Genomic DNA, 13021 nt, shown 5'->3' with positions numbered 1-13021 from the left:
ATTTTCAATTTAAACAATATTTCTTTTTTAAATTATGTTTAATAATAATAATTTTTCACCCAAATTAGTTTCGAAAGCAACGTGGAGATCTAACAATTGGATAAAAATTAACCCGCCTGTAATAACTCCCCCTGTAGAGGGTTTATCCCCTGTTTTATTCGTGTATTAATGAAACTTGGACAAAGTCCTGCTATTCGAACTAGATCAAATATGATATATGCAACTGGACAGATAATAAACAGAGCATCTAAAAATAATAAATATATTGATTAAAACAAAAACTAAAAACAAAGTATCCATACACATTCATGTGTTTAAAACATAATCGAGTGGTGCAGTGTTACAGAACAACTGTGTGACTTCTGTTCAAAGCTCTTGTCCTGTGAGAGTTTTATCTGAGAGGAGGGGCCAAAGATCAAAGCAGAGTGATTTTCAACACACACACACACACACACACACACACACACACACACACACACACACACACACACACACACACACACACACACACACACACACACACACACACACACACACACACACACACACACACACACACACACACACACACACACACACACACACACACACACACACACTCTCTCTCTCTCTCTCTCTCTCTCTCTTCTTCCTACATGTTCTCATCCTTCTCTCCAGCACAATGCCAGTTGGGTTACTAAAAATACCAGAGGAGCCATTTTGCATGTGCGCAATCCTCACAATGCTCTGGGAACCGTGCTCATAAATCAGACGTCCCCGGTGAATCGTGCCTTTGATGGGGCCCTGCTGACGTTATCCTCTAATGAAGAAAAGAGATGACGAGGAGGCCCTAATTTTGTGTCTGTAACTCACAACAGTGGAGTGTATTATTACATAAAGCAATTAAGAGGCCCCTGGACACCCACAGATGGAAATGTTTTCTCCCACTGACTGACTCCAGGAGATAGGGAGGATGTTATAGTCGGACGATGTTTTTATGCGTGAGATGATGTCAGCGCTTTGTGTTTTGATTCACTCCCTACAAGTATGCATGCTTTTATTCATGAAAGGCAAAATCTAAAGATCAATAAGCCTTGTTAAGAGGCACTAATAGTGAATCATTTTTACAAAATTCACACAAATTCTCAAGAAGTGCACCTATATTAAGGGACAAACAGAAAAAGTTGGTTTTATCAAAGAAATGAACAGGCAATAATTAATTTGTGTTCACAATTCTTGCTCCCAAACATCTGCCTCACAACACACACACTTCCAAGAGAGTGTATAGCAAAACCTCGCTCGCATGGCTTTAGTTATCAGATCCACAGGTGATCAGCCGGTGGCAATAAGAATAAAATATGCCTTTTTTTTTTTTTTTACCAACACCACCAGAGGGCAGAGTTGAATTGAATTATCTGCATGAGGGGACTTTCAGAACCATTTCCATCCTCTCTCTTTCTTTTTTATACACACTACACATAAACAATTACGAATGGAGAAGTGCTGTAACTGCTTGTGGTTTGTATGGTGTATACAACATGCCAAAAACAATTACAGAATTTCTTCATTCGTAATTGGTTGTGCACGGCATTTCAGCTTGAATATTTCTTGATATTCGTAAGCTAACATTAGAGGTCTGAGGCAAAACTAACAGATTTTGATTTTTGCAATTACACATTAATCGACTTGGAAGTTTTTACCCTCTCTGAATCATTTATGTTTGCTATTTCACATGCATGTCATGTATAGATTATTTTGACTGAAAATTCATCATAAAACTATGAATTATTGCGTGTTTAAAACTATAATGATCTAAACAAGAAGTGAAATAATCATAAACCATTTCAACATTTATTGTGAAAATGATTAAAAAAAAATTTGGCAAAAAAAATAAAAATAAAAATAGTAATAACTTTTTATTCATTTCCAAAACTAATGATAAGAAATTTTTTTTTTCAAAAGACAAAAATACCCTGTGATGCATGTATACATAAAAAAAAGAAGAAAAATAAGAGTTAAGACTTGCAAAAAATATCAAAAAAATTGCTGTTCTTTTGAACTTTCTATTCATCTAAGAATCCTTAAAAAAAAAAGTGGAGAACATTTTTTACAGGAATAAATTGCATTGTAAAATATATTTAAATATATGTTATTTTAAATTATAATACTATTTTACTGTATTACTGTTTTTCTGTAATTCTTTCTGTTCTCACTTTTTATAAAAATCTTAAAATAATCTTGCTGACCCTAAACTTTTGAATGGTTGTGTACACTGCATGTTGGACATTGTTAGTAGACAAATATGTAACAATTTCTGTGAGTGTGAAAAGTGTTATATGAGAGTTAACTGAAAAATTCTTGAAAAGTGCCCATAGCTGAAGAAATACTCTTTACACTAGTTCAATGAAAAAAAGTGATAAACTTAGACATGAAAACACAAGCTGTTGTCTTCTTTTTGTGTCTTTTTTAAATGTTTGATCAGTCACATGACCTACATCATTCCTTCCAGCTTTGGAAATTCTCCTTAGTTCTGCTGCTCTTTTTTTTTTGAAGTAATCATCTGTATTTTGCTTTTATTTTTGACAGCAAACACGTCTTTTTTTTTTGTCCAGAACAATAGCAGTGTTCTACTTATCAGAGGATTTTAGCCGTTTATATTTCTCTCTCAGGACATGGATCAATGAAAACAGAAGAGGTTCTTTGTTTATCAACCCTTGAGGGCCTGCATACAATTTCCCATGGAAATGACACTGGGGGAGACAGTAAACATGCAATTTTTATGATTGTTTAACATTACAGCCACTTAAACACTGAACTGAGGCAACTTTTGTTTAACTTATGGCACCTTTTACACTTTTCGGTCAGTCATTATTCTCTTGTCTTGTCCCCTAACAGATACAACAGTCTGTTAACAGATGTTGATACTCCACCCTGCACACACAAATGAGTTTCTAAGCACGTCTTTGACTAAAATGATGCAATGTTATTATGATGAACAAGACACTGTGCATGCAAACTATGAAGCTTGGAGGACCAGAGAGTGAAAAAAGAAAACTAAGATCGCAATTTTCCTCATATGTGGTAGTTTTATAGATCACAGCTGAGGGTCTTCTTCAAAAACAGATGGAGTGCCGTTCTCCCCCTCGTCCACAGCTTCAGTGACATCATCAGCCGAGAGTCGATCTGCGAATAATTGTCATGCTGTAGGCAAACCAGCCTTTTTAGCATTCTGCAAGCTCTTTTGGGTTTTCCTGTGTTGAATCAGAACATATGTTGGCCATTTTGGGATCCGTTGTTTCTTCCTGATACATTCCTGACCTTGAGGAGCTGTGCAGTTGGTTTTCATAAAGCGAGTGTCTTCAAAAACACTCTTGGGGTATTATTGCATGCAAATCTGAATTCATAATCTTTGATTGTCTGAATGATGTTTACATTGGTTGAGCAAGCACAGTACAATTCAATAAAGAAAAGTTTGACTTTAAAAATGACAATAAAAAATGGCGAATAAACATGCATTATTTATCAGAGAGGTAGGCCTAAGAATGGTGTGTGTGTGTGTGTGTGTGTGTGTTTGAAAATATATAACTTCTGAACACTAATATAATGTGTTTGAGCCTTTATTCGAATATTAAATGCAACTTTTTACTACCCAAGCTGAGTAAAAGACTTCAAAAGACACCTCAAGTTTACCCAGTTTTTTTTGTTTGTTTTTTTTTTTTTGCCAAAAAAAGTTCAGTGTTTTATTTGATCCTTGTTAAATGGTCATCTTGCCAAAGTTTACTTTCCAAATGCATACTTAACCAAGGCATGCTCTGTAAAATAAACATATTTTCAATGTAAGCTTGAGCTTCCTCTGATTAAATGCGTCCAGTTGAAAGTCATTACAAACGAGGGCCCTTTGCTGTCAGTCCAGGTCAAATCTTTTCATACTTCAAAGGTTCTTTTATTTTTGAAGAGTTGAACGCAAAGGGTCTTTGATTTGGTCTCATTCCTCATGTGAATCAAAGGCGAGATCAAACCCTTTAACTTGTTTTAACGTTTGGGGTAATTTGGCTATAATCAGAAAGTCCTGCACAAAATAATTCTGTTGAGATTGACTTGTTTTATTGGTTTCCTTGATCCCAATGCTTAGAGTGTAAAAATACTAGTAATTACAAAGTTAGGCTAACCTTATTTTATGTTCATCTATCTCATTAAAAAACAAAAACATTTGACAGATATATTATCATAATAATATTTTTAACCTTTATTTAACCTTTCTGTTGTCTCCGAAATCTCCCCTATAAAATATGAGGATTCACTATTCCCTACATTAGTCCACCAATATAGTTCACTTGATTGAGTGAATGAAAACGAGTGAGTATTGAGAAGGGCTGCCACTTTTGCGTAGTTTGTGCTTGCTGTTTAATAATCGTTTGAAACTTAGCAAACTGGCAGCTCTAGTAGTAAGATGAAAAGATTGATCTTGAACTCTGTCATGGAAACTATGTATAAACCTTAATTAAACAATGTAATAATCAATTAAAAAGGAAAAACTTGTACATTACTCAAGTAGCCACATTGGTTTGGAAAATGGATGGATTATTCAGCTGTGGGCACTATCTTCTGGTCAGATGCAGGAATTTATTTGGCGCGCGACTCTCACAGTGCATTATGGGTATTCTCTAGAGTGTCCATCGGATGTACACTCGTTATTGCGGTGCATTATTGAATTCGTGCACTCGATAATGTCCACTATGGTTTCGGGCACCACTATAAGGGCCATTCTACAGAATTGGTGCAAAACACATTTAAAAAGAATTTAAGTATTCAAATGTTAGATGTTTACAAAGATTCTTCTATTATCTATTGAATCCCACAATAATATTTAAAATATCAGTAAGCTTAATATATATAAAATCATCATTTATTGGGTACTTTCAATTGGGAGGGGGCTGTCCCGAACACTAACCTCTAAATTTCAACTTGTGAAAATGATATTGTAATGTTTATTTTATTTTTTCATTGTTTTTTTTTAAAATTATATTTATACTTTGGATTTCTTTTAAAAAGTGAAGTTAAAAAAAGCTAACATTTATTTTATATTTTATTTTTAAATCATGAAACTTTATGTAAAAAATAAATGTGTCCCGCATTTTCATGTCACTACCGAAACAGTGTGTGTTTTAGTCCATTGGCTGAGACTGATTTGAACCACATTTTGATCAGGAAATATTCCTGTGTCCCTCTCTCTCATAGCCTCTCTTTCATTGTAGATAGGTACCATCATGTTGAGGGAAATGTGTTCAAAAGTCTGAAAATCTGTGTGTAACTTTAAAGGAACGTCACTACCAAACCTTTTTTCTGCAATTAAGCAAACATTTGTGGCTGTTATTCCATAAAATTTTGTTTTTATGTGTGTAAAACTGTTCAGAACTGTGCTTGGTAACCTTGTGCTGGTTATCATCTTTGAGCTATAGGCTCAAAAGTATCTCAAATTTGTCACTACCGAAACAGTCACTACCAAAACGTGGTGAAGTTTCGGTTGTGACATCATGTTTTTTTGAGTGTTATTTGATAGAATTTAGTTTTTTTTGTGTGTACGACTTTTCATAACTGTGCTAGTTAATCATGTGCTGATTAGCATCTCTGAGTCAGGCTCAAAAGTATCTAAAATTGTCACTTCCGAAACAGTCATGACCGAAACATGTCATCATTGTTTTGGTAGTGACAAAAGGGAACAGTTTTACAAAATTTTTGTACAGTTATGCAAATCATTAGTATCTTTGTATGTTTTAGTAGTGTTTTAGTATGCGAGTTAAAATTCTGTAATGTGATGTGGTCGCTACCAAAACATTTCTGTCACTAGCGAAAATGTGCCGTCACGACTGAAACATGCATGTTTTATCTAAAATAATGTATATTGAATAATCAACTAACTAAGATGTTATCATATTGTTTGGTTCAATGTATATTCAGACTAATGAATCCTTACCTTTTAAATCAGTATGATTAACTCAATGCCTTTTACAAAGAAAGATTGGATTCAAAATACAACAAATCTTATAAATTACACTTGAAATATTGTTAAAATTGTAATTATTAATTAATTAAAACTTTTTTTTTAAATAGCAAAAAATATATTTACAAGGTAGATGTAAACAAAATATTAATAGGTCAATATAAGCCTTCTTATCAAATTATTTATTATTGTGTTTCGGTAGGGACAAATTTGGGGAGAGGAAAAATATTCCAAAACTTTCTGAAAATACAATATGATAATTAACTGCACAATCACTAGAAATGTGTACCTTGGATATTATACAATTTGCATACATAATTTTTTTTTTTTATAAGAAAATAAAAAAATGACACATTTTTTTCAAGACGTTTTCAACTCTGACTTTGAACCAATTTTGTAGAATGGCCCATAAATGTCTGTCCCCTCAAATAGTGCCCTATTTAAGGTTATAGGGGGCGATTTCGGACACAGCGCTAGACTTTAAATTCGTCATGATGGATGGAAGTTGCGATTGTCTTTTCTTTCCTAATGTGACTTATATCTGAATAAAACGTCTTCTCAAACAAGAAAAAATGTAGATGCCCTCATGCCAGTAAACACGTCATCAGAGAAGAGATGTTGCTGCAAAAGTGAGGGTTATTTTGATGAAAGGTTACGAAAGCACATTAATTAAAAAATAAATAAATAAATTATAATAAATGCTGCAATATTCTATACACACATTTTCTTTTCTTTTTTTTTGGGGGGGGGGGGGGGGGGGATTTCATGGTGACTTTAAAGGTGTTTTAAAACTAATAGCTTTGAGCTTTCAAATTCTCTCAGAAAGACAGGCGAGAATAGGCCTACTTGAAAAACTTTACACAATAATATACAATGTGTAAAGTGCATCAGAAAGTCCACTTACTATAAAGACAACGGTTAAAATTAACACTTGATAATTTTGAGAAGATTTAGTTATTTTTAAGGTAGCCCACCCAAAGTTCAACAAGTTCCCTCACAGTCGGCTAATTACAACTAAGGGAAACGTTTGCCAATCTTCCAGCAAAAGTAATAAAACTGTTCTGTGACTATAATATATTATATACGAAAGGACAATCCCAGCAATTAACTTCAAAGCTATTACTAGGCTACATGCACATTTCTGCGTATGAATCATCCAAACAGTGTCGCTCCTCCTTAACGATTCAATGCGGAGAGGAGCAGGGGAGTGGAATTGACGTTAACGAATCGGTTGTTTTGAACGAGTCTTTTAAAAGAGCGAATCTTTTTCACTTCGATGCAACTAATTTTTAGTTTTTTAAAGTTTCTCCCTTTTGAAACATACGTATTTTGCTCATAATAAGAATGATGCATGTGTAAAAATGACCAGGCTACACAACTATAATGAAGAAACTTTACCGAAAGTTGCAGAATTGTTGTTATATTTTCAAGAAGCTTGACAGACACTATGTGCAGCAGCTGACAAATGTACCTGCTTAGGTGTTGCTTATGGGGAAAGACTTATTATCTTTAAATAGCTACTGTTTATGGTGTCTCCTCTGGATTTGTAGAGATGCAAATAAGAAAAAGATAACTATTAAGCTAACAAAATATGTTCTAAGAACGTAATTCCCATTAAGATAGGAAAACGTTATTTCCAAATGTTCAAAACGTCAAGTTTATTAAATGTTTTAAAAATGATATAGGCCTACCATTTTATCATTCTGCAAACATTATGGGAACGTTACTTTTGAATGTTCTCTGAACATTCTGAAACAACTAGTAACATTTAAAATGTTAAACAAACATCCAACTAAAACATTTCAGGAAAAGAAAGTTCCACGAACAATGTAACCTTTATTAATAGCCTATCGTTTTTGTGCTTTTGAAGGGAACATTATTAACAGATAACTCTGAACAAGCATACGTTACTTGAAGGATGTTTGTTCATAACTTTAAGAAACCTAGCCAGTACGTTAGCCAAAGTTCTGAGAAAGTTCCCCGTTTGCTGGGTCATAACCGGTTCCTGAATGAATCTTTTAAATGAGCTGATTCAAAAGAATCGAGTCACTTGGATGAATCATAAACTCCACCACTAGAATAGAGAGGGTCAGGAAGATCGGTGGGTGGGGTTAACCCTTTGTGGAAAAAAAAATTAAGGAATCACGTGTTCCTAGATCAAAGGAGATCCGCTTTGTACAGAGAGCGCGAGCAGCAGCCAGCGAGGCATAAGCGAGCGCGCGAGCAATGCGATAGTGCGGGCAGCAATGGTGAAATCAGCCACGACATTCTTTCCAAGGACAAACTTTTATTTTTAATGATCGCTATTATCATTTCGCACCATCCATTGCGTTTTTCTTTTTCTTTTTTTGGTGTCGTTTGTATTTTGGGAGGGAGCTTTCCCCTCTCAAATTTGATTCTGAATCAACACTTTTTTGAAGACCCTTGGAAATTATGTTCCGATCGGCGCTGATCCAACCGGCAAGATGATGATTTTACCGAGGAGTGGGTTCGGTCGTGGTGCTGATTCGGTGGTCTTGGTGTTGTTTTGGGTCTTGGGAAGCGTCGTAGCCAAGGATACTGCCTTTGTGGAAGTTGTGCTTTTTGAGTCGAGCTCAAATGGTGATTATACCACTTACACGACAGGTCTGCAAGGGCGCTTCTCCAGAGCCGGAGCCACTATCAGCGCAGAGGGCGAGATCGTGCAAGTACGTTTCCGTCTCTATCGGTGCACTGGCATGGGAATTTTACCCTCTAACAACTTCGTTTCTGTGCGGTGCATTCGCTCTCCGCAACTTTGTTTTTCTCTTTCTTTTCAAGGGGGTGTGGGGTTGCACTTCACTACGCGAGGATGGTACAAGACCAGAGAACTAAGCGGTCGCAAAATGGCCTCTTGTCGTGCAAAACATGAAAACGTACTTGCAAAAAAGTTACTTTGATGCATAGCTTGCATTAATTGTGTAGTATACTGCAGAAACGGACTAGGGACGTGCAGGAACACATGTGGCTAACTTTGTAGCGCAGATGACAGTGGTAAACATATGTCAGAGGTTATCAATTTTAATAACAGCATTTCCTAGATCTTTTTGCAGTGTTACAGTGACAAGTGTCAATGTTGATTCATAGTAACAGGATTCCCACAGTCAATGAATACCTGGAAAGATGAAAGGATTATAAATATAGGATCATGAAAAAATATATATATTCTCCTCATGCTCACCTCTGAAATATGCTTTATGTGCCTACAATGGCGTTAAAATTATCCAGACTGGAAAATCAAAAAAAGTTCCAGCACTCTCCCATAACTTTTATTCATTTCCACAGTTAATTTTATTATAGTTTTGATTTCCTGTTGAAATCAGTGCATGCGTTTTAAGACCGACAAGATGACTTGAGATTATTATTATTACATAATTATAATAACTAGAATGGTATGATTTAATGACACCTGTCATATAAATGTCCTTTGTTTGAAGTTCATTGAAGGCTGTGAGAAATCATCTCTATAATGCTGTCCAGAAGACCGCTCTACTAAAATAATATCTCCACAGGGATCTGTGCTATTTGATAAATTGTTTATGAACCATCACACCTCTGTGATTTATCCTTCATATTGCATGCAAGCGGTTTTGCATTCTCTAGGGAAAGTTTTGCAATCCTTCTAAAGAGCGCCCATTTTCATGATTTGTTGAAAGTTTGTAATTCTTCCCTCTCCTCTTGTGAAAACAGAGAACAGGCATCAAAGAGCGAGAAGTTATTGAATGTCACGCCAAGAGGAATAATTAGTCCCTTAAAACACTTGCTTAGAGTTTAACACTGTTGGCAGAAGTGCACTGTGGGAAGTTATGGTGGCTGTGCCTGTAATGTGAACACTGAAAGAAGATGCAATGATCAAAGCGAATGCCTGATGCTTTATGCTGCATCTCCTCATGCATGCAACACACTGTAAATGCTTTACCTTTTAGATTGATGCAAAGAAATCTGGCTTGGAATGAAGCCATGCACAAGCATAAACTCTAGCTGCATGCAATAGTTCATCTTTCACAAGCTCCTACTATTTCTGTGCTTTCCTTTACATTCCTCCTTGTGGTTTTAGTGAAGAAATATGAAAAATACAGGCTTTTTTACATCCAGGTCTACTGTGTCCGTCCCACATCATTCGCTACTATGTGTTTACAGTTGTGTACTTAGTAATGTTAGAATGTTCGCATGTATAGGATTAGTGAGTATCACATTTTTCAAAATGGCAAGTGGTGATCATCATTTTTCAGTGATGGCAGAGGAGATTGCTTTCTCTGTAGTGGGGTGAAATGAGAGATTTAGTGGTTTAGATATTTAGGCTGGCCATACATCCATTTAGCACGGGCCGTTTGGCTCTATCTTTAAACCCTGCTGAGATGCCGGACCTCAGCTTTACGTTGAGAAGCCTTTGAGGTTTGCCATGTTTTCAGACATAGTTAAACATCGCTTTTATCACAGAGGCCAAGTTAGGATTCCTATTGGGATAGTGTTCGTAATATATTCTTACGCTGTAATCATTGTGCACACAATGTTTCAGATCTTCTCCTCCTTTACTGTTTGTTCTCTCTCATTTTCCGAAATGCAATGCCATGTATCGTTCACAATTTTCTTCTTGGCAATGCCATAATTTCATGTCAACTTCTCAGCAATGTCATAATTTCATGTGGCTTTGAATGGTGTTCATGCGAGAGATGTTTTTTTGCTCTAATGATAGTTTTGCTGTGAAGCTGATTGAATAAGAACCATATGAAGATATTTTTGAGATCTGATGCAAATGTTTGACTTCTGACTTATAGTTGCGTAATTCATTTTGAATGAAAAAAAATAATAATTCAGTTGCACCATTTTCGAAGTCTTAAGGCCCGATCACACCAAGAACGATATTCTGTTTATTCTAAGTGTGCTGCAGGTTTGTCGTCTGCTGCTTTAAATGCTCGAGCATTCTGATTGGCTGTTCATCAGCTAGAAAAAAATCTTTCTCAAAGTGATTCCAACGATATCATCGCTATAGTTATCGTCATTGGTGTGAGCGGGCCTTTATGCTTGTTCATACATTTTCTTGTGCCTAATTGCTTTTAAGCATGTTAAAAGTTTTCCTGCAAACCACAGATGCTGGTCTCAATTTCCGTTTATTGCATTTTAACCTCTAGGATTGGCTTAATTATAAAGAAGGGTTGTTGTTGGGCGTTGAGAATCCAATTAAGTCAATAAGTGAGGGTTTTAGACTGTAGGACGTAAATTTCAAGCACTTTAAGAAAACTAGCCCTAAGCCCTGGTACATCCTTGTCAGTTTTCCCTTGAGTGGAAAGGAGAGCCTGGAGTACCAAAGCAGGGCCAAAGCAAACAAATTAACTCAATTTGCTACATACTCTACCTTATGGGGCAGGAAGTAAAGTGACTTCTTGGCTAATACACCAATGAACCGATGTTCTCCTTGGCTAGAACCTCAATTGCCTCAATTTTGTCTTCTCATAGCATGAAAATCAGTGTCTTTTTAAATAATTCTTACATACTGTAGTTGTGGCTTTTCTCTTGGAAAGGTCTTGCTGATGGTGTTTTGAATAGTGTTACGTTCCTATAGCCGGTTCCAGGGCCTTGTCTCCAGTATAGAGACTTGCTAGCTGTTGGTTTTTACATACATTGATCACAGGAATATTATTGTTTTAGGTTTTTTTTGTTTTTTTGTCGAAGGCTGAAAGGTTAAAAATATTTAAGCTGAAATGCTGTTACATCCAATGTTTTGTCTGTGGTGATTTTGCCAATCCTTTAGCTGACATGGTGGTTATCAGTCTAATATACTTTTATTTTGCTTTGTTATACCTTGAATTTTACTTTGTTAAACAGAACTTTCAAATGTTTAAGCAGGTTGTCAGCAGGTTAAAATGACAAATAATCTCGTTTTTTTTCATTATTTTTTTTTTCAGTTCCTTCAAGGAAAGAAACAGCGAGTTTAATGTGTGGATATAAAATTGTGTGTATTATACCTTTAACATTATATATGCATCTTGGTGAGTCTGTGTTTTACCTTTTGCTTTAAATGACTAATAATATTGATTGATTGTAAATATATTAAATTAGAAAGCGGTTATTTTAAATTGTATCAACATTTACAATGTTACAATTTGTACTGCATTTGTGATCAATTAAATGCAGCGTTGGTGGGCATAAGAGACTTACAAAAACATTAAATATCTTACCAGCCTCAAAGTGTATATTTTAGTATAATAATGGATATCAATAATATAATATTATGAAAAATAATAACAATATCATTTAATGCAATTATGATATTCTATTTCTACTTTGATGGGATTAAAATTAGTTGAACAAGTTCTAATAAATAAGTTTGCCAAGTGTGATTGTCATAAGTTGCACCTGTCTTTAATTTTTCAGGGAGATAATGTCTGTCACACCAACTGTTCTCAGTGTGCCACCGGACTAGTTTAGATTTATCTCATCTACCATCATAACTCAGTGCATCATTGTTTGTAGTTCATGACCGTTAGTGCTGAAATTCCCTTGAATAAACAGAAGTGAAATGAAGTGTTCTGTGTGAACGCTGGTAGTACAGGCGATGACATGTTAAAATGATGCCCTCTCTCCATTCTCTCAGGCAGAACTGTAGTGTCATATCTATACATGACTGACCTAAAATACCTTGATGGATGACTCGCCTTATCACCTCCTGCAGCAGAACTAGAACCGTGCTGGTGGTTTTTAGACACTATTCTCATTGAGAACTGGATGTGGGAAAGTAAAATGGTACTCTTTTAACCTTGTTCTCACCTGTTTGTTGCGGCTGATAACTGTGGGAATGAAATCTATATGTGTTGAAAAATGACTCATTGTTTATATATGAGTGGAATGTTTGTAGTTGGGATATGAGTTTTGAGTTTCGAGTGTCTTGTTTTTTGTTGTTGTACTACAATGCTTTCAAATGCTTAGCGCACCTGACTTTAATTTTTGGGATTCTGAGGGACACTGAACCATGGAAGTGACCATATGAAAGTCACTTCCATAAAGTCACCTTTCCTTTTAAGG

At 35.5% G+C, this 13021-nt stretch overlaps 1 protein-coding gene across 1 annotated transcript in view; it reads left to right on the top strand.

The window, feature by feature from the left end:
* The first annotated feature begins 8141 nt into the window (after window positions 1-8141).
* znrf3 (zinc and ring finger 3) overlaps window positions 8142-13021 on the top strand; it is a 74402-nt gene continuing 69522 nt past the window's right edge. The window contains exon 1 of the mRNA XM_082170232.1: window positions 8142-8667. Coding sequence (XP_082026358.1) covers window positions 8446-8667 — 222 coding nt within the window. The 5' untranslated portion in view covers window positions 8142-8445. The remainder of the gene's footprint in view (window positions 8668-13021) is intronic.

This window comes from Leuciscus leuciscus (genome assembly GCF_965113295.1).
Source record: "Leuciscus leuciscus genome assembly, chromosome: 5".
NCBI classification, from domain to species: Eukaryota; Metazoa; Chordata; class Actinopteri; order Cypriniformes; family Leuciscidae; genus Leuciscus; species Leuciscus leuciscus.
Note: the sequence above shows the minus strand (reverse complement) of the source record. Positions and strands in the feature narration are given on the sequence as shown.